Source organism: Lasiodiplodia theobromae (genome assembly GCF_012971845.1).
Source record: "Lasiodiplodia theobromae strain AM2As chromosome Unknown scaffold_20, whole genome shotgun sequence".
NCBI classification, from domain to species: Eukaryota; Fungi; Ascomycota; class Dothideomycetes; order Botryosphaeriales; family Botryosphaeriaceae; genus Lasiodiplodia; species Lasiodiplodia theobromae.
Window position 1 is genome coordinate 270,762 of NW_023336409.1, and position 19,496 is coordinate 290,257.

Consider the following 19,496-nt stretch of genomic DNA (forward strand, 5'->3'; position numbering starts at 1 on the left):
GCCGGCTGACAGCACTCACCCACTCCCCGCGCGCCGCCCTGTCCCACAATTAGCACGACCTAGACTCGGCGCCAAGAGCACGATCAACCAGGAGATTCTTGGCAGGCCCGCACAGAAACCAGTCCGCCACATACGCACCCGCTGTATCACGCGCCATAACGGCCGCTTGCAACAGCCAAGTAGCGGTATCCATCTTGTATTATTTGAGTCCACCGTATGTTGGGGTGCCTGGGGCGCCTGACCGCGCCATTCCGCCCCTACCCCGCTCTCGGGCGTTGGTGCTGCAGGTTGCTCTTTGCAGTGCTTACGCTGTACAGCTCCAATATGCACTTTTATCGAACTTCCCTTGCCTGTTCCTTTCACGGCGGCACGCGCACCATCCTTCGCCGCATGTGATGGCATGCCCAGATGTGGCGCGCTCCTGCGCATCTTTATCGGGCCCGCAGGTACAGAGGTCTCGGCCATGACACGTCGTGCACGTGAGCCTAATCAGCTATACATCAGCCTGATATTCCACATTTACGCGACACAGAAGGATATGTAAGCACAGACTTATACTCGAGGACGCTAAGAACAACTTGTTCACAAGCAATGAGCGGAACCGTGCTGCGAGGCGCGCTGAGGCAGCCTCGTCTTTTTCGGGCTCGATTTGATACGGTTGCGGCATGGAAATATAGACGCAGCGCCATCCCTGATCGCAGCCCAGTGGAAAAAAGAAAGACGGTCTGACTTACTGCATGGGAGTCCCTGCGCATCTGCAGAGGATTTCTTTTCATCAAATGCTTGACAATTTGAAAATTATTGCAAACCGTTCACTCCTTCTTACCAGCCGCAGCGGCAGCCTCCCTCTTACGCTGGAGGTATCTTTCCTTCGCGCTGCTGATGTCGCCTGCAGTCTTTCGACTCTTAGATGCGTGCTCCAGCTTTGCCCTTTCCTCGGCCTCTTGGTCGGCTGCACGCTTCGCAGCTTGCTCGAGTTGAGATTCAATCATCCGCGTCTGGCGTTCTCTCATGGCTTGCTTGCCCGACCCGCGGCCTTGGTAAGCCTGTTGCTGGGACTGAGCCGGGCGAGAAGCCGAAGCAGGTGCTGCAGCCGGCTGCTTGGGCTTCGGCGCAATGTTAAGACCGGCAGTGAGAAGCTGCCGCTTGTCCGCAACCTGGCCTTCATCGTTGATGATGACATCGACACCCTTTTCCTGCATCTCCTTGGCAAGTTCGACGTCGGTCTTCTGCTTCTCATCCTCATTCTCGGCCGGGGCTTCCACTTGGCCAGATTGGGCCTTCTCAGCTGCCGCCATGGCTTCCTGGTGTCTCTTCTCCTCGTCGTTCATCATGCTGCGGTAGAAGCCAGACATACCAGGGCCGCGCTTCTTACGCTCTTCCTCCTCCCGCTTCCTCTCCTCTTCTTCCAAGCGCAACATCTCCTCCTGCTGCTTCTTGTATGCATCCGTGACGAACTTTTCCTTATCGGCAAAGGCATCGCCCTCGGCTTCGCGCTCGCGCTGCAACAGCTTCTCCTTGGCTCGGAGCTGGTCGCGCTTGCGCAGCTCAGCAGAAGCGAGCAGGCCTTCCATGTACTTTGGCTTTCTCAGAGCCGCCTCCTCACGATCCTTCTTCTTGCGTTCGGCATCCTTGGCATGGAGCGCATCGTAGGCAGCATCGTAGTCGTAAATGCTGGAGTCCAGCGTCTCCGCCTCCTCTGCTTTCTTCCGTGACTCTTTCAGCGCGGAGAGATCACCATAGGGCGTGATCTGCGGCTTCTTCGCAGGCTTTGAGGAGCCGGCATCTTTCTTAGATGGCCTGGAAGATGAGGCTGGGTTGTCGAGGTCAAACACGCCAATCTCTTCGACGTTGTCAGCGGGTTTGGCGTCTTCGTTGTCGGACTCGTCATCGCCAAAGAGCGGTTTCTTTGGCTTCCCCTTCGCAGGTGCCTGCGAGGGCTTTTTGATGTTGAGGCCGTACTTGAGGCTTGCCATGTTGGCGAGGAAAAGTGTCTCAGCGGCGGGTCGTCGGGGTTGAAGCTCCTGCACACATTACGTAACGCGGCTAAAGGCCGGCGGGCGCACACGCCATCAGCTATGTCATTGCAGCCAGCACCGCAACTCCCTCGTCAACTGCCCCCACAACGATGACCTCGCCAGACGCCCCGAATGGCGACGAATATCGCACCGCGCGCCCCACAAAGTTCCGGTTCAAATCGAAGCGCCCACGAGACCATGATCGCTCCGACCCCTCCCACCGACACAAGCGTAGAAAGGGTGAAGATGATGGACAGCACCGGCACCATCGCCGCCACCACAGTCGGAAGCACAACCGCTCGACAACCGTGAACGATGACCCAAGCGCCTATGATGACGCCTACACCGCCACAACCCGATCGGATCAGTATATGGATCCTGATGCCGCCTTCCGCGAGTCTCTCTTCGACGCCCTTGCCGATGATGAGGGAGCTGCATACTGGGAAGGAGTCTATGGCCAGCCTATCCACACGTACCCCATCGAACATCAAACGCCTACAGGGGAGCTGGAGCGCATGACGGACGAAGAGTACGCCGAGTATGTCCGACGCAAGATGTGGGAAAAGTCGCATCAGCACATACTCGAAGAGCGCGAGAGACAAGACAAGGAAAGGCAGAAGAGAAAGGCGGATGAGAAAGCACAGCGCGAGCGGACCAGGTACATGCAAGAGGAGCATGACAGTTTCCAAAGAAGTGTGGAAGCAAGCCTGAAGCGAGGCGAAGAACGGAAAGCCAAGAAGAAATGGAAAGAGGTCTGGGCAAGATACACCAAGGAATGGGAGGATATTGCAGCTGGCACCGCGGACAATGGCCTCGCAGTCAAAGATTTGTTGCCATGGCCCGTCGAATCAGGCAAAGTCAAACACGTCTCAAAGGACGAGGTGGAGCACTTTTTCCGAAGTGTACCGCTTGGAGAGGAGGAGCTTGCCACGCAAATCAAGGCAGAGCGCGTACGCTGGCACCCAGACAAAATCCAGCACAAATTCGGAGAGCGTGGCATTGATGAGGCCACTATGAAAGCCGTCACCGCCATTTTCCAAGTCATTGACAGGATATGGAGTGAGGTGCGCGAGAGGAAGGCAAAAGCATGATAGAGTCGGCACTTTTCACTTTTGACCATGATACCCCTTTAACTTAGACTTTTCGGAGAAACCGAGCGGGCGATTGCGAAGTATTCCCCTCGAATATGAAGCTTCTGGGCTGAAAGAAGCCAACATGCTACCTATTTATGCTACAGAGTAGGTGGTCTACTTCCTCGAACATGTCACTGACTCGTTGACTGCATGGTGACAAGCAGTCACCTCGAAGCTTATTGAAGTAATCCATACTTTCCCAGAACCAAACAAGACGCAGGAAAATTCGTGCCGACACTCAATCCGCCTTTTTGGCCGTCCCCGAAAAGCAAAGAACGAGGCTGAGACCATATCGATTTTCTGGACGCCGCTAGTTTAGTGCCTTTTTGTGGGAGAACGATCCATCGGCTAAGCTCATATAGCTCTCGAGGACTCTACACTTCTTCATCATTAATAGATCTTTCAGGAACCGGAAGTCCTTCGCTGCCAAACGACCACCGGAAGATGTTTCGCCGTGCCCGAACTATTCCCGATTCGGTAATTTGTAGAGAAGAAATTTCTTGACCTCATCCACACTCATCCACACACACCCACACACCCACCACTCTCCTCCACGCGTATTTCATACTGTCTTAGTCTCTTCTCTGGTGCTAGCTTGCGTTTTCTTCCTGATAAAACCCCCATTGGCCAGTCTGCTTCCATCAACAACCTGCAAGAACTCACTTGAGCTCTTACAGACATTGCCTGGCTAGCTCAATCGGTAGAGCGTGAGACTCTTAAACACCTCCAGGGTGCTATCTCAAGGCTGCGGGTTCGACCCCCGCGTTGGGCTCAATTCCTGACTCATCTTTTTGCGTATTCGTTGCTGGGGTGGGTGGTGAAGTTTTTTTTTTTTTTTTTCAAGTGCATCATAGCGCTCTCCGGGGTAGCACCGATAGCCTGAGTGCTACCGTGAGACCACCATGGATTAGCTAATACCTAGCTGACTGACTTTTACTTCGTCATCCAAGCAAGATATTGGAAAGCTTGAAGGGGTGTCGGTCACGGGCTGTTGTTGATCATCAAGCTGCACACACATATACAGTAACTAACTCTATTAGGCAATCTCCTTCAGAGGGAACACTGTGTGTGTTCTATGAGTAATTCTTTTATAGCATTCCCCTTACGTGGGTAGTTGGAGTGGATGTCCAGATCCAGATGTCAGTTTGGAATTGTGCGAATCAACCGGAACATTGGATTCAACTACCCACATCGTAATGGAAAGAGGAACACAGAAGAGTCAAGCTATCTGTAAGTTGCTGCGCTGCCGCTTGAAGTCGATCGAGAGCTTTCCGAGATCTGCACCGACATAAACGCTTCTCCGAACGCCACCTATACCAGCAACTTGAATACAATAAAGCCATGTCAAGCCCCCTTTTCACCCTACAGCTTTGGCTTCTCCGCGGCGCAGCACTCACCGCCCGCACTGCCGCCGTCGACGACCAACACACTCCTATTTCTCTCCTGCGTGCTCTGCGGCACGTCCAGCGCCGGGTTGGACTCGAAGAAGCCGCTCGGCTTCAAGCTGACGGTCATGGTATCGCACGGCATGACGGGGTAGTCTTCGGTGCGGGGGTTGTGCGTCAGGCTGATGGAATGCCACACGACGATGTCCTCGCCGTCCACCGGATCATCCCTGGCGGCCCACGCGGCCAGATCCTCGTTGTCCGGCAGGCCACTGCTGCCATCGTCCGTGCTGCTCGGCAGGGACTGGTACGTGTACTCGCCGGCCGGGTGCAGCTCGCCGTCGCGGTGGCGCGTCACCCAGAACGGGTGGCGGGCGTACTTGGCGCGGCGGCCGTGGAAGGAGTCCGGGTGGGCCAGCAGCATCTGCTTGGGCGGGCTGTGGATGGCGTACGCGACGGGCTGGCCCGAGGTGCGGTTGACGGTTGCCGGGTTGGTGATCTTGTGGACGCGGTTGGGGGCTGCGGACGAGGTGCCCGAGCGTGCGAGCGTGCGCTTGGTTGTGACGTAGCCCACGCCGAAGGGGTTGGTGATGGCGTCCATGGGGAGAGGCACCGAGTCTTCTTCCATGAAGGAGTTGTTGTCGCCGTCGAGACAGGGGTCGATGCGGAGGCAGAAAACTATGGTCGGTCAGTAGGTAGGTAGACGGGTGAGAAGATGAGTGGCAGGATTACTGTGCTGGTGGAAGTGGGCAACCACGCCTTCGTTGACGTTGGTCCCCCACGGCACTTGGACACCATGCGCGATCGGTGCTGTTGACAGTATGCCGGTCGCTTGGATGTTGTAGTGCAACCCAGCGGCTTGGTCAAGGTGCCATGAGAATATGTAGTCGTAATTTCCCACGGTGATGATGGTCTGTAGGACGAGGATGCGGGAGCGTGTGATGCTGACTTCGCCCGTACGCGAGTTGGTGTGCTTCCAGCCGATGCCGTTATCCTGCTCATGCATGCATACTGCGTTCGGCTTCTCCACAGGGTCGCCGTTCGAGTTGTTGGTCACAAATGAAAAGTACTTGATCAGACCGAGACAGTCACAGCCCAGTTTGAGGTCGTTGGCACATACACCTGCTCCAATGTCGCCTACGTCGAAGACTGATTTGCGATGGTATGGAGATTGGGGAGAGCCGTACGGTACGAACATCTCGGCGAGGCTCAGCCGATGGAACAGTTCACGGCCATCGTAGGTTACATTGTGGAGGATCATGCCCTCCCTCCAGTTGAACCCCAGCCGAAAGCGCCACTTCTGCCAAGAAACCAGATGGCCGTCGACGGTGAAAGAAGCCCCTTGTGGCTGGCTGACGTGAAGCGGCTTGAGGTCAGAGCGGATAGGTGTGTTCAGGAGATCGGGATGGAACTCCCGCGGCTTGTGAGGAACATGTGCTTCCCGCGGCGGCGTGATTGATTCAAGTTCAGCCCCAAGAGGGAGGTAATACATGGTGACCAAGTCTTTGGTGTGCATGTCAAATACCGGAGAGAAGTCGAGGGGAAAATCGTAGACGTTGGATCCAGCATGGTCATTGTCGAGGTTGCAAGCATACATGTAGCACTGGAGAGCCGTTAGAGACGATTTCGGGATGAACACTGAGCACTTACCTGGATTAGTCTCCGGCTCTCAGTGCCTGAATCACGTCCATAGGGCCAGGTGTCGCACTGCACACGTGCAGTAGCGGGCAACTGGAGACGCTCGAGTTCCTTCTTAACGGCAGGGTGTTGCATGCACAGATCTCTCATGCCAATAACCTCATCGATATCAGCTTGGCCATGAATCCGACTATCCAGCTTCTTGACGCTCTCAACTGTTTCGCTGGACAGGTTTCCTTCGGCAGCAAAAGTACCTTGCTCGCCACGGAACAGGTACAGTGCACCAATGCGTCTTGGCAAAGGCGTAGGCTTCTCTCCTCGGAGTTCGGCTTGGAGATATGGCCGCAGTTGCGCCTTGGGCGGCTCAATGAGCGCAATTCTCTTGAAATGGAGGGATTTCCCTGGATTGGCATTCTTAAATAGCCTCGCCGCCTTCTGGATCTCCTGGGCAGTGATTGGGTCCAATGGGTGCGCCACAGGCTGTGTGTGGGAAGCCCGGTCGAAGGACGAGGGAGGAACCTGCAGGGCCATCGTGGTTGAGTTGGAAGGAATGGGTGATTGACGGAACCAGCAACGTACGAGGGAGCGGGGTCCTTTGTGTATGTGTGTTATCGAGACGATGGGTATGAGTCCGCTCGGGAATCAAAGGATGACTCCGTCCAGACCGACAACGATGCCCCGCATGTACCTGCCAGTTTGCGCGTTTGTGCCACGAGCTGCGCCATTAAGAATACAACTTTCGGTTTCATTGGTTGATTGAAGGCGGAACCTCGGTTCTGATGCCGTGTGAGTATGTATGTCGACGGGTCGATCAAGTGCGGAGGCCGATGCCATCGATAACGTATCTATCGGATAAGCGCGTCAGCTCCACTCATGCAGCAACATGACCGAACCTCCATCAGGTTTAATCAGAGGAAACTCCTGCTTCTAATCGCAACATGTCGTTCATCACGTGCATCTCACGTGGTCGTGCTTGAGGGATTGGCCCGTTGCGGCACAGTGCTGAAGTAAGGATTGTCTTCTTTAACATTGCATGAAAACGAGAGTAGATCTTCTGATAGTAATGCAAACACGTCGAAAGATTCTGTGACGTGGATTTATTTAGTAGCTCATTTCATGGGTAGTTTGAATCTACCGTCCGGACGTGAATTTAGTAATTCCGCATTTACGTCCGGATAATAGCTCCAAGCACCTAAATATCTTTTTTCTAGAAAAAAGAAAAAAGGTACAGTAGCCCGGCTATTTTTCGCCCTAGCCTTCGGTTACAGTACCCCTCTAGTCTTTCCCCCTTAGCTTAGCATCTCGCAATCCCTTTGGTCGGGCGAAGCGAGCCGCCGTACTCTTTACCCCTTGCTCATCCATGTTTCTCGAACCGAGATCGATATGGCTTGCAAAACTGCGATCACCCACCACAGCAACGCCTGTGAATACGGACGAAAAATATTAATAGTCGACTCCACCCTTTTCGACCTAATCAGGCAGGACTCCACAGAAAAAGAAAGATGTCAAAGTTTATTTATATTGCTAATCCCCGTACACCTTCTCAAGCAAGTAGCTCCGAGGTTGACATGAGACACGGTCAGCGATGAAGTTCAACCCTAGGGAAAGAAATATGACCCTAATAGGTATCATGGCTGCTGCCAACCCTGCCGATATTAGGGATGAAGATACGCGCATATACCAAGGGGGTTCGAAGGAACATCGTGCGACGTCCAAGCGCCGTGTTCAGGAAAAAGGAAAGAGGGCCGAGCGTCCTTGTTGCAGATGAAAGTTTATTTCCGCCACACCCGCATCCCTTCACTGGCCTGATCTTCGCCCTATGTTCGTGTCGCCCGTCGCACGAGTCGGTTTAGCAGAAGATGGCTCAAGTGTCCGTATGGACATGAATGCGCGACACACATGCAAACAAAAAAACACCGAAAGGCAAACCTAAACTACGACAGCGATATTGCAATAATAGGTGAGCGAATCTCATATAATCAGATGTCAAAAATGCCTCAAAGTACATAAAGCAACAGACGAGAACTGCCAATCTGGGAACAATGTATCATCAAAACGAGCGTCGTTTTACGAAAGCTATACTTATTCCATACCAAGTACAAATAAATTGAATAACTAAATCATGTTCAAGAAGGGATGAAAGCAAGAATAAGCTGTTTGCCGGAACACTTGGTCTGAGCAGCGACAAAAAGATGGGTCTAGGGTTGAGCCCAGATCACCCTTTAGACGGAAACCTTGGTCTTGACAAACTTGGCTGCAGTGCCGGCGTCACTGCCGTAGCCCAAGTGGCCAGAAGTAGAAGCAGACGAGGAGCTACCAGAGGTAGAACCGCCACCGCAGACAGCATCGCCACTGGCGCAGAACGTCCTGAAAGAACCCTCAGGGAGGTTTTTGAGAGCCTGGGTCTTGAAGGGATCGCCAAAGGTAACGGCAGCCTTGATGCTCTTGGCCTGGTCGGCGCTGAGCTTGCTCATGGTGTTGTGTACGAGCATGGCTCCTTGAGAGTAACCGGAAAGGATGATCTGGGTGTCGGGGCACTTCTGAATCGCCTTCTGGACATCGGCAACCATGGCCTGGGTACCAGCACCGCCGGTAATCTCAGTGGCAATACCGCCCGCGTCGGCAGCGTAGTCGACACCTTGGATGGCGACCTTGTCTTGGCCAAGCTGCTCCTTAAGAGCGTTGCCGAAGCCAGGGCCGACGACGCTTCCCATGTTTCCCATCTCCGTAGTGCCGCGAGCGAAAATGAGAGTTGCCGCCTTGCAAGCCTCGTCGAGGCCGTTCGAAGTAGAACCGCCCAGGGAAATACCGCCTAGGGCAGAAGAGCCAGATGAGCTTCCGCCCGTCAAGCCACTAAGGAGTCCGCTGAGGCCAGACGTACCAGAATCTTGACGACCAGTTAGACTTGAGCCGCCCGTGAGAGATCCAAGATCAGGAATACCGCTACCGGAGCTGCTGCTTCCACCAAGTGAGCCAAGGGATCCAAGACCGCTGCTGCCTCCCAGAGAGCCGAGGCCTCCAAGTCCACCGGCACCGCTAGATGCGCCAGGAGTCGGCAGGGAAAGTCCCGTGGGAAGGGAGCCCAGGCCAGAAAGACCACCCTAGCGAGGAGTCAGTCATAAAGATGAAAATTCAAGGGAGTCCAACGACGTACCAGACCGGAGCCGCTGCTCGAACCTCCACCAAGTCCACCCAGTCCGCTCAGTCCGTCCAAGCCGCTGAGCTGGCGCTTCTCGCTATCGCTGTAGGACCCAGAAGATTCAGAAGGGATGACGCCGGAACCGCTACCGCCCAAGCCGCTCAGGCCACCCTGCAAGCGAATTAGCGTTATTCTTAGATATTTTCCAAAGGTCTATTACCAGTCCACCAAGTCCCGAGCCAGATTCACCATCAGCACCCGGTGTGGGGATCGGAAGGCTACCGCTCTACCAAAGAATGAGCTTTCTTCAACCACAATCTCACGAGGAGTTCTTACCAAGCCACCAAGGCCAGAGGCCAGCCCACCGAGACCGGAGCCAGATTCACCACCCTAGGTAAATTGTTAGGAAACGAAGGCCATTTGTTAAGACATTTTAACTCACAAGTCCTCCAAGGCCAGAGCCAGGCGTGGGGATGGGGAACGGGAGGCCGCTGCCCTATAGAGATGTGAGAGGCTTTCATGAATATGGAAGACATGATCTTACGAGTCCACCGCCAAGAGATCCACCACCGATACCCGGAAGAGAGCCACCCAGGCCACCAGACGGGGGCGTGGGGAAGGAGCCGGACCCGAGGCCACCGCCCTGAAGAGGTGTTAAAGATGACTTTCCAGCAGTGTGATGGCAGGTTAAACTCACAAGTCCACTGCCTAAGCCTCCGCCGAGGCCTCCGCCGAGGCCTCCGCCGAGGCCTCCGCCGAGTCCAGAGCCACCAGACCCGTAGCTACCAGCCCCAGGAGTTGGGATAGGGAATGGCAGGCCACCCTCACCACCAGCACCAGAAGTAGGAAGAGTGCCAGTTGGGGGCTCAATGCCATAGCCAGGCATGGAGACAGGGTCGGCCTTGGGAAAGGGGGCGCCGGCCACGAGGGCGGCATATACAGCTGCGAGGAGAATGTTGCTCATGATAACAAAGTGCAGTTGCGTGATTGTAAGGAAGAAAGAATGACGACCTCGATTCTTTCAAGAGGTTCAGAATAGAGAATGAGGTGGTGCAACAGCTACCGGAGCTTGCAAAGGTAAAAAGAAGGTGATGGAAGAGAGGATGCTGAAGAGCGTGGTGGTGTCGAAACAAGCTGGGCTGAAAGGCGGAAGCCTTTTATAGAGAAGTGAAGAATGAAACGACGCGCCTTGTGGCTGTAGTTGTCAAGGCATAAGAAAACACATTCCATGCACCCGCTCCCAGCCAAGGCGTATCGATCGACAGCCTGGACTTCGACAATGGCTCGTTTAGGCATACCGAAACGAGAAGGAGCTGGCGTTTCTTGGAGGGCCTAAATGCTCTGATGGTTCCTTGCCGAGGGTACTACTGTCAAAATGGCCATGGCGCCGTTGGGCAACGATTGATTCAGGAGCCGGGCATGGTGCAGAAGAAGCATTCAACGGTGCTGATTCATCTATTGAGAACGGTAGAGGCTGGACGATCCTATGCTGGGAATACGGCTTACTGCGGCAGGGGCGTTCATGGTGTGTACCCTAGCCAATGGGAACAAGCGTAGGGGTTTCGGAGCTGTTTCACCGGAGGGCTTCCGGGCGGCTTGGGGGACGGTGCCTCGGCTCGCGATTTTGGTCGGGAGTGCCGCTACCGGGATTACACCTTAATGCTGTTAAGGTGCAATTTATCCGATGCGGCTCAGGAGATGGCAACCTGTCCCTGTTGGTCGATCCCCCGGTATGATGCTTCCCGAATGCCTTTAAAGACGAATGGCGTTCCAATCCTTCAACAACAAGCCGAGGCTGCAGGGGTGAAACGCCCAGTGGTCCGATAGTCGGTCCGCGGCCATAGCGTCATCGTGTTGTCTTCTGCTTGCAAAAGGAATCCTTCAATTCGTACGCAAAAGAGAATCCCCATCTGCTTTTTCCCTGCACGCTGTTTTGTTGATATGAAGAGGCCCGCAGCGAGCGAGACACCTCCCCACATGTCTTCCACAATTCCTCGGCTCCTTTTCTGCATCGCCAGGGTGCATTGATAGGTACGAATGAACCTAGAGAGTGGCATCGGATCCGCAGTCTAGCGTTGGTTTGTTCTCCGCTCATGTCATGAGCTATCTTCCGGACATGTATGTCGAATTTTTCTCCAGACGATAGCTTCAACTGCCTAATATTGTTTTACTTTTTTTTTTTGAGAAAAAAAAAGCTGAGGCATTGTTACCCTAGATTCGAGGATCCTGCTATTCTTTGCGCTAGCCTTCGGCTGCAATGCCCCTCTGTAATAAGAAAGCAAGGTTGCTTGCATCGAGAAATAGCGATACGAGGTAGCAAGCACTAGAGCCACACCATCCGCATTGAGAAATTGCCACGGTGATCATTGAGGGAGCACGACTGCGCCCACAACATCGCTACGGCAGCCTCTCTCTCCATATTAGACGCAAGCCACACTTGGTTGGTGCAAACCAATGCATCAGCCACGTGGAGCCAACGGCCCCCATTATCCTGGGGACAATCTTAATATGGACCGCCGGTTCGACGCCTAGATGCCGTATCAAGAGCAGCAACCTTAAACATTCTAGGCCTCGAAGCTCTCCTGATGCTGCACCCTGAGAGTCCCTAGCAATGGAAGATGCACTCTCTCAATACAATGGCTGATGAGAAAGATGATGTCATTTCGTATCGTCGAGTCTGTGGCGACAACGGCGAAAATAAGTGGGAGGAGACGTCGATACAGCGGCGGCGCGGTCGAGGAATCATAAAACACACCATGACAAGGCAAATTCTCCCTTGAAACGGAAGAAAATGGCCAGTGATTAAGACCACACTCACTGCCGACGCGGTCCGACATGGATGGCGCTTTCCGGCTCTCGGGGCTATTTGCTAGCCGGACAAGTGTCGGCCATGGGTTGGACCATTAAGTCGAGAGGCACGAGATTGGATTTAGCTTTTGACATGACGTGATGAGCGGCTTTTTGTACATTTTACTCGTACCCAACTACAAGCGCGGCGTATGCTCTGGGGTGCCTTGGATGTATCACCCCGACCGCTGCTCACCAGAGGAATTTTGCGTGAAACTCATCGGAAAGCTCAAAGCCACCTCCACGTCCTGAGTCGGAGATGGATGGAGGGTCTTGGATTTGCGGATGAACACTGGTGGGATCCTGGTTGGCTTGGAGAGCAGGACCCCGAGCAGAGGCCTCGGAGGCGTTCCCGGGCTGCGGGTCTGCGGCATGGGATGGATGGTGGTTGGGCCATGGTCCTGTCATCAAGCTGGCTGGATCGGGCGGATGGTGGGTTGCGTCCTCCATGGGAGCTTCGGCAACTTGAGTGCTTCTGGGAGTGTCGGAGGGCGCGGCGGGAGTGGAGCTGATGTCCATGGCGGAAGCCGGGGGCTGATGTGCCCTGCGGTTCGAGTCACGGCGCGAGCGGTCATTGTACCAGGCCAAGACAGCGTGAGGCGAGTTGAGAGGGAACGAGGCCCAGTAGTCAAGGGCGGCTCTCTTTTCCTGGGTGGAGCGCTTTTGGTTGCTCTCGACGAGATGGCCGGCGGAGTCATTGAGGCAGGTCACGGAGCTCAGCAGCTGGTCGGAGGGGACCAGGGGCAGGACCTGGAGAAGAATGTGCTCAACGTCATCCAGGCGGGCCTCGATGGCCTCCAGGTAGCCCTTGGCGGGACCACGCTGCAGCTGGGGCGGCCAGGTGCATTCGTTGCCGGTCTCGCGGCACCGGGCACATGTCGGCCTACCTTCGTTAGCATGCTGGCTCGGGGTCTGGCGAAGCGCGGGGGTCACCATTCGCCTCCACACTTCTGCTTCTTGCTGCGGCACGAGTCACAGGCGGCGCTGCTCCGCGTCTGGCGGGGCGGGCGCGTTGTCTGGGCCATTGTCGCCCCCGCTTCACGTGTCCAAAGCCTCACTCAGCACGGCAGCATGCGGTCGAGGATGCCGTTGGCGGTTGCGTGTTCAGCAGCGCGGTGGTGTTCGGCGGGCAAGTCGAGCTGAGCTGACTAAGCGCCCGGCTTGGGTTAGCCCGGGCGTCATCGTTGCGTTCGTACCTTTTTGATGCTGTGCCTTTTTGATCGGCACGGATTTGCCGCCCGCCGCAGCCGGCATCCGGTCGCACGTCTGGCGAAAAGGTCCATGTGTTTGGTCGCTTGGCAGCTGCGGGAGCGGCTGCCGGGCCGTAGGTATGCGCTGCACGATCTTCTGCGACTTTTTTGTCCCGTCAGCAGCAACATCTGACACCATGATGGCTCACTCAGCGCAAACTCAGACACTGCTCCACCGACCCAGCGTCATGGAGGGCGATTTCGGCCGCCGCGTGTTCCGACAGCGCGCTGAAAAGTCCAGGCCGCGGTTCGCGAGAAACCGGAAGCAACAGACTGTGCCTGGCCTTCCCTCCGCACCCCAACCCACACCTCCCCGCAAAGCAGCCGCAATCGCCTTGCGTACCCGAGGTGCCGCCAGCCTCTTATACCCAGCACCGCCCGCTCGTGCACCTCGAGCAGTGCCAACATGAACTGCCCTTCGAGAGTCGAGCCGGAAATCCCACCGGGCTGGAACCAAAACCCACCCGCCCTCAACGCCGATGCCACCACGTGCAATGACCTGAACCATATCGCAAACGAGCGCCAGAAGCGCAAGAGCTCCGACCGCAGCGCCGACGATGGCGCCATCGAACGACCTCAGCAACCCCCCGACGACCACCCCGGTCCTTCGCAGCGGCGGGGTTTTGGGCGCTCTCAGCCTGAGCGTCCCGCCAAAGCAGACATGAACGTCGATGTTGCTGAGTCTGTCTCGGCTTCTCGCCCGCATGCCACTACCTTCAATGTCGGATATTCTGGTCGTGGGAGCGGAGGGGCGTCGTGGTTCTCGGACCTCGTGTTTCAGACCAAAGATGTGCTCTACAAGTACGCAAAATTCGTTGGACCGGGTTTTATGGTGGCCGTTGCATACATTGATCCGGGTACGTGTGCGCTCCCCGGCGTGCTGAGCCTTCAATGCTAACTTTTGCAAGGAAATTATGCTACCGACGTTGCCGCTGGCGCGTCCTACCGCTTCAAGCTCCTCTTCATCATCCTGATGTCCAACATTTTTGCCATCTTCCTGCAGTCTCTCTGCGTGAAGCTGGGTACCGTCACGGGCATGAACTTGGCCGAGAACTGCCGTGCTCATCTGCCTTGGTGGCTGAACATTGTCCTGTACATCTTCGCCGAGTCGGCCATCATCGCCACGGACATTGCTGAAGTAGGTGCTCCGAATCCTACGGCAACGTGAGATTGGGGCTAACTCGATATCTCAGGTCATCGGCACAGCAATCTCCCTGAACGTCCTATTGAATGTACCTTTGGTTGCCGGCTGCGCCATCAGCATTGTCGACGTCTTCATCATCCTGCTTTTCTACCGACCCTCAGGCTCCATGCGAGCCGTGCGCATTTTCGAATATTTTGTGATGCTACTTGTGCTTGGTGTGGTTGTCTGTTTTTGCTTCCAGCTCAGCCTAATCAAGCACACGTCGGTGGGCGACGTTTTCAGAGGGTACCTGCCAAGCAAGGCCATCGTTGAATCGAAAGGGTGAGTCCAACCATAGAAACTACCCAGAAGCGCTATCTGACGCGCGAAACCAGTCTTTACCAAGCTTGCGGAATCCTTGGTGCTACCGTTATGCCCCACTCGCTGTATCTTGGCTCAGGCATCATCCAGCCGCGCTTGCGCGAATTCGATGAAGCGCTTTCGGCTTCTGCCCAAAACCCCGCCGCTGCGGAAAACAACAACTCTGACTCCGACTCGGAATCAATCATGTCTCTCTCCAAATATCGCCCTTCCATCCAGGCGATCAAGGCTTGTTACATGTATTCTGTTGTCGAGACCGCTATTTCTCTCTTTACCTTTGCGCTTTTTGTCAATTCCGCCATCCTCATCGTTGCCGGCGCTTCGCTGTACAACACCCCCGGCGCTGACTCTGCGGACCTTTTCGGTATCCACGATCTTCTATCGTCGACGCTGGCCCCCGCCGCTGGCACCATCTTCGCCCTTGCCCTGCTTCTCTCTGGTATAAGCGCGGGCATTGTCTGCACCATAGCCGGCCAGATGATTTCAGAGGGTCAACTGAATTGGTCCTGCAAGCCGTGGAAGCGCCGATTCATTACCCGCAGCATCAGCATTACCCCCTCGATTATCGTCGCCGGTGCGGTCGGCCGCGAAGGTTTGTCAGATGCTCTCGAAGGCTCACAGGTAGCACTCAGTGTTATCCTACCATTTGTCAGCGCTCCTCTCGTCTACTTTACTTGCCGCAACAAGTTTATGACCGTTTCCGCCATTGACCGTGGCGTCCCCCCCAACAACAACACCGTTGCCCAAGCCGAGCATGGAGAGCGGCGGTCCAGTGGCTCCGTCGAGGAAATCCAGATGCGCAACAGTTGGCTAACGGCAACGATTGCGCTCCTCATCTGGTTGGTCATTGTCATCATGAACATTGCCTTGTTAGTGCTTGTCGGCATGGACAAAGCGTAGATCTATGGCTCTCGGCCAACCAGAAAGCCACGCACGCCAAAATATAGTGGCTGTAGGGCCTAGACAATATGCGTCTGACACTACCTACGTGCCTGTCTGCACTTCTCCAAGTGTACAGTAAGACCGAGGCACCGCCAATCCATCTTTCAACAGCTCTTCGTTCGTTCTCTCAACAGGACCGAGTAGAAACAAATCACAGATGATTGCATCCTAGATGGAATTATCCCTCAAAAAAAAATAATTTCGTATCTGAGACATGTTTACCGTAAATTGGAATTGCAAGAAATTGAAACAAAAAGTACTCGTCGCCAATAATGTGCACCCGAAGGGTAGCGTCAATTTGCTGTTTGCACGTGTTATGGGTAGTCGTCCGGACGTGAATGTATACTTGTTAATTCGACATTTGCGTCCGGACGACAGCTTCAACCACCCGCATAAGTCGAATAATTTCTCACAAACATTATTAAAAAAAAAAGGCATCTATCCTGGGTAGCCGTAGTCATCGCCTGTTCCAAGGCCCTGCTGTTCTTCGTGTTGGCCTTCGGCTGCAATGCCTCGTTGTACACTTTCGATCCGCAATCTACTGCGTGAATCCATGTTGATAGTTTCATGATCGTCGCTGTATCTACCCTTGATCTCACCTTGCCAGCGCAGTAAGATCCCACACTGGATCCACAAAGGCATATCACAGATGCATTTTATTGTGTGCACGATCCTCACGTGCTGGGAGGAAAGGAGGACGGGCATTTGTGTAGGTCTGACTTTGGTCAAAAATTAAACTACTCTAACGTCATGTAAAGTGTTTTGAAGGCATTTGATTGGGATACTTTTGTTCTTTTGTCAACTACATTAGTACCGGATCGATATGCGGACCCACTCTAAAACCGAGTCGCACCGCTGACCGATCTCGCATCATTCCTTCATAGTCTATGGTAGAGCTCACTTCTGCTCACTAATCGTTCCATCATAGTCATGGCCGTTCGTAGGGTCGTCGAGAGTATAGTTACCGAAACACGCGTAATCGTAGTTGCTCAGCTCATACGAATCCTTCTGACTCTCGATGAGCTTGTCAAGTGCACACAGACCGTCCGTCCGACCCTCACAAAAGCCACCCCTGATGCTCTCCAACGGTACGATGCCATCGTTCAGACGCATGCGGACAAACTTGTGTGTAGCCTTGGCCGCGTCATAACCGTATTGCTCAGGGTAGTAGAACGTACGCTTCTCACTCACAGCGGCGGGGTCGGGAGTAGTGCAACCAATTACTTCGGTGATAAGGCGTGCGCCAAAGGGCGTCAGTCGCGCCAGATTGAAATGACGGTCCGGGTTGGGTGGGAATTCGGTCAGGGATGGTGCGTCGCGGAAGTAATCGACGCTCATGGCTGTCAAGACAGAGACGAGGATGTCGTCGTGCGAGAAATCGGCATAGAAAGCGCGGCCGAGCGGGAAGTCGTCTGGGTTATCGGTAATGGTAGAGTTGACAGAGGAGTTCGACCAGGTGATGTACTGGTTCTGCAGACGTGCAAGCAGCTCCTGCACGTAGCCAATGCCCTGCGCGCGGCCCGTAGGGTTGCCGAAGGCGTAGTCGTAGTAGTAGGCAATGTCAAGCGTGTTCTCGAAACCGGTCCACTCATCAGCGGTGAAGAGGCCGCAGAAGTCAGACTGTCCGATGTATTGCATCTCGTAGGCACAGATCATCTGCATAGCGTACGTGTTGTTGACGTTGAAGCTGAATCCTTGAGGCGCGTATCTTTGCAGTCGTTCCGTAGCGTCTTGGAGATATACGGGAAGGTACTTGAAAACATCTTGGTCTCCGATGTCGCCAATGCCTGATTCGAGATCGTTGAAACAGCTGTCGTACGAGGCTAGGGTGTTGTTCTCAGTGCCTCCCTCCGGAATGATCAAGACGTCGAAGTCATCCGTCCAGTTTCCCAGCGTCGGAATAGACTGATCGGGGTCGGCTTTGAAAGTAGGGCCAAAGAAGCCGATCGCCCAGTTCAGCATACTGTTGTACATGCGCGGCTGCGAGGTTGTGCGCAGAAGCGGCTTCTCTCTCAAAGTGCCATTAGGATACTTGGGGTCGTAGGATAATTGACCGGTCTCGGCGTCGTAGAGCGTGCGGCCATACTTGTCCCAGAAAGAAACCCCAGCCTTCACCTCCTCGACAGCACCTTGGCCGGTCAACAGGCCCAGAGAAGGCATAAGATAGCGATAGCGGTTCAGAAAGTCCAGCGGGCCAGTGAAGGAGCTCGTAGTGTTAGCCGTCGCAGACCAGTTGCCCAGCTTGTAAACGAAATCCAAATTGTTGTTGCCATCATCGATCCAGTGAATGGGCAAGCGGTGGGCGTGGCGTTGCATGGTATGAACTGGGCGGATTAGCTTGGCGCCACGAAGCAGTGCTGAATGGCGTACCTTGCTCGATTTGGCAGCCGTCAGGGAGGCCAACGTCCTTCACGCCGAAGATATCAGCGGCATTGTCGCTGTAGGGAGAAATCTGGCCCCAATGCTTCGAGATCTCGCTGATATCGGTGAGCAGAGCAGGGTGGGAGTAGTTGACAATGGCATGAGCGCCTCCCGCACAGGCCAAAGCCTGCAAAACACTGAGGGACGAGCGAGGAAACATTTCCAGAGGCAATGGCTTGACTGGCCAATGCTGCGATCAGCAATTGATGGGCTGGATCCGGACGGAGCGAGAGCTGTGCAAGAGACAGGCCTCTAGCAGAGCAGAGCGGTGCTTCATATAGCAGGACTGCAGGGACCAAGACGGACAGGCATCCCACTCTGCTGCGTCATTTAGGCGGGACTAACACCAGAGAAGATATTGTTGTTTGTCCGGTCCTTGGCTTCCGACTCCGCCCTATGGGGCTAACCATCCCGCGTGGGGCTATAGTAGAGAGGCATGGCTACCCACCAATGGGAGCGGCAGTAGAGACAGTCTTGGAGACGGGCGCTGGAGAGACAGAGATGTCATGACTGGCAAAGGCGGCAGAGTTATCCGTCTTGGGGCCGTTGCATGAGTCGTGCAGATAACAGACGGGTCCAAGCTGCGATAAAACGGAGAGGCGCAATCTAAGCCGACCGTCCAGTGCAGCTCATGGGGGAGTCGTGGAGGCGAGGTGCGTTGTGTTGTGAACAAAAGCGTGCGGGCAAGAGGCTAAGTGAAGACTGCTGCAGGGCCCCACTTCCCGGCGTCCATCAGGTACCACATGGCCGTTGTGGAGCGCGGCTGCCGAGGGCGTGCAATGGACAAGTCTGCGACGTCTCACGGTGCTGCAGACAGCGTGGCGGAGACAGGGGCTTCCATTCGACAATTCCAAGGCCATTCGACACGTAAGCGCAAGGCTCGCCGTCAGCCGCGTGACGGGGGGCACTCGGCGGATACGAGGCGACAGGAGCGCCGAACGGGGCTCAACGGCAGCGCAGGACGGCCGCAGCCACGCCGGCGGGCAGAGAGACGGTCGCAGCAGGCAGCGCAACGGCACGCATCGCGGCCGCGGGCGGGCAGGTGACGGCGCGGGACATGCATGATGCTTGGCGTGGTGTTGACGGCGGGCGGCCATGATTGCGATGGCCGGGCCGCAGGCTTTGCAGAGAGCCGTGCGCAGCCCCAAGCTGCCTCTCCAAGCAATGCTTGTCACTCCTCGGCCACCCTCAAGCAACGCCAACCCAACGGCGCACTGCT

The 19,496-nt window shown here is 55.1% G+C and overlaps 7 protein-coding genes across 7 annotated transcripts; 2 read left to right on the top strand and 5 right to left on the bottom strand.

Annotated features, from left to right (window-relative positions):
* Nucleotides 1-812: 812 nt before the first annotated feature.
* On the bottom strand, nt 813-1,976 carry LTHEOB_6858 (uncharacterized protein; the record flags this gene model as incomplete). Its single annotated transcript, XM_035516159.1, has 1 exon — nt 813-1,976. The coding sequence occupies one exon, from the start codon at nt 1,974-1,976 to the stop codon at nt 813-815; it is 1,164 nt and encodes a 387-aa protein (XP_035371825.1).
* Nucleotides 1,977-2,128: 152 nt separating this feature from the next.
* Nucleotides 2,129-3,109, top strand: LTHEOB_6859 (uncharacterized protein; the record flags this gene model as incomplete). The annotated part of the gene is made up of 1 exon (XM_035516160.1): nt 2,129-3,109. One exon carries the CDS (start codon nt 2,129-2,131, stop codon nt 3,107-3,109), a length of 981 nt encoding a protein of 326 aa, XP_035371826.1.
* A 1,404-nt stretch (nt 3,110-4,513) lies between these two features.
* On the bottom strand, nt 4,514-6,705 carry LTHEOB_6860 (Copper amine oxidase; the record flags this gene model as incomplete). Its single annotated transcript, XM_035516162.1, has 3 exons — nt 4,514-5,214; nt 5,269-6,139; nt 6,187-6,705. 3 exons carry the CDS (start codon nt 6,703-6,705, stop codon nt 4,514-4,516), a joined length of 2,091 nt encoding a protein of 696 aa, XP_035371827.1.
* A 1,691-nt stretch (nt 6,706-8,396) lies between these two features.
* LTHEOB_6861 (Carbohydrate esterase family 5 protein) lies at nt 8,397-10,277 on the bottom strand (the record flags this gene model as incomplete). Its single annotated transcript, XM_035516163.1, has 6 exons — nt 8,397-9,275; nt 9,329-9,484; nt 9,650-9,703; nt 9,756-9,809; nt 9,858-9,956; nt 10,011-10,277. The coding sequence occupies 6 exons, from the start codon at nt 10,275-10,277 to the stop codon at nt 8,397-8,399; spliced, it is 1,509 nt and encodes a 502-aa protein (XP_035371828.1).
* Nucleotides 10,278-12,352: 2,075 nt separating this feature from the next.
* Nucleotides 12,353-13,096, bottom strand: LTHEOB_6862 (Kinesin light chain; the record flags this gene model as incomplete). The annotated part of the gene is made up of 1 exon (XM_035516164.1): nt 12,353-13,096. One exon carries the CDS (start codon nt 13,094-13,096, stop codon nt 12,353-12,355), a length of 744 nt encoding a protein of 247 aa, XP_035371829.1.
* A 720-nt stretch (nt 13,097-13,816) lies between these two features.
* Nucleotides 13,817-15,814, top strand: LTHEOB_6863 (Transporter protein smf2; the record flags this gene model as incomplete). The annotated part of the gene is made up of 4 exons (XM_035516165.1): nt 13,817-14,267; nt 14,319-14,548; nt 14,604-14,875; nt 14,929-15,814. 4 exons carry the CDS (start codon nt 13,817-13,819, stop codon nt 15,812-15,814), a joined length of 1,839 nt encoding a protein of 612 aa, XP_035371830.1.
* A 939-nt stretch (nt 15,815-16,753) lies between these two features.
* On the bottom strand, nt 16,754-18,437 carry LTHEOB_6864 (Histidine phosphatase superfamily clade-2; the record flags this gene model as incomplete). Its single annotated transcript, XM_035516166.1, has 2 exons — nt 16,754-18,180; nt 18,227-18,437. 2 exons carry the CDS (start codon nt 18,435-18,437, stop codon nt 16,754-16,756), a joined length of 1,638 nt encoding a protein of 545 aa, XP_035371831.1.
* Between the last annotated feature and the right edge of the window lie 1,059 nt (nt 18,438-19,496).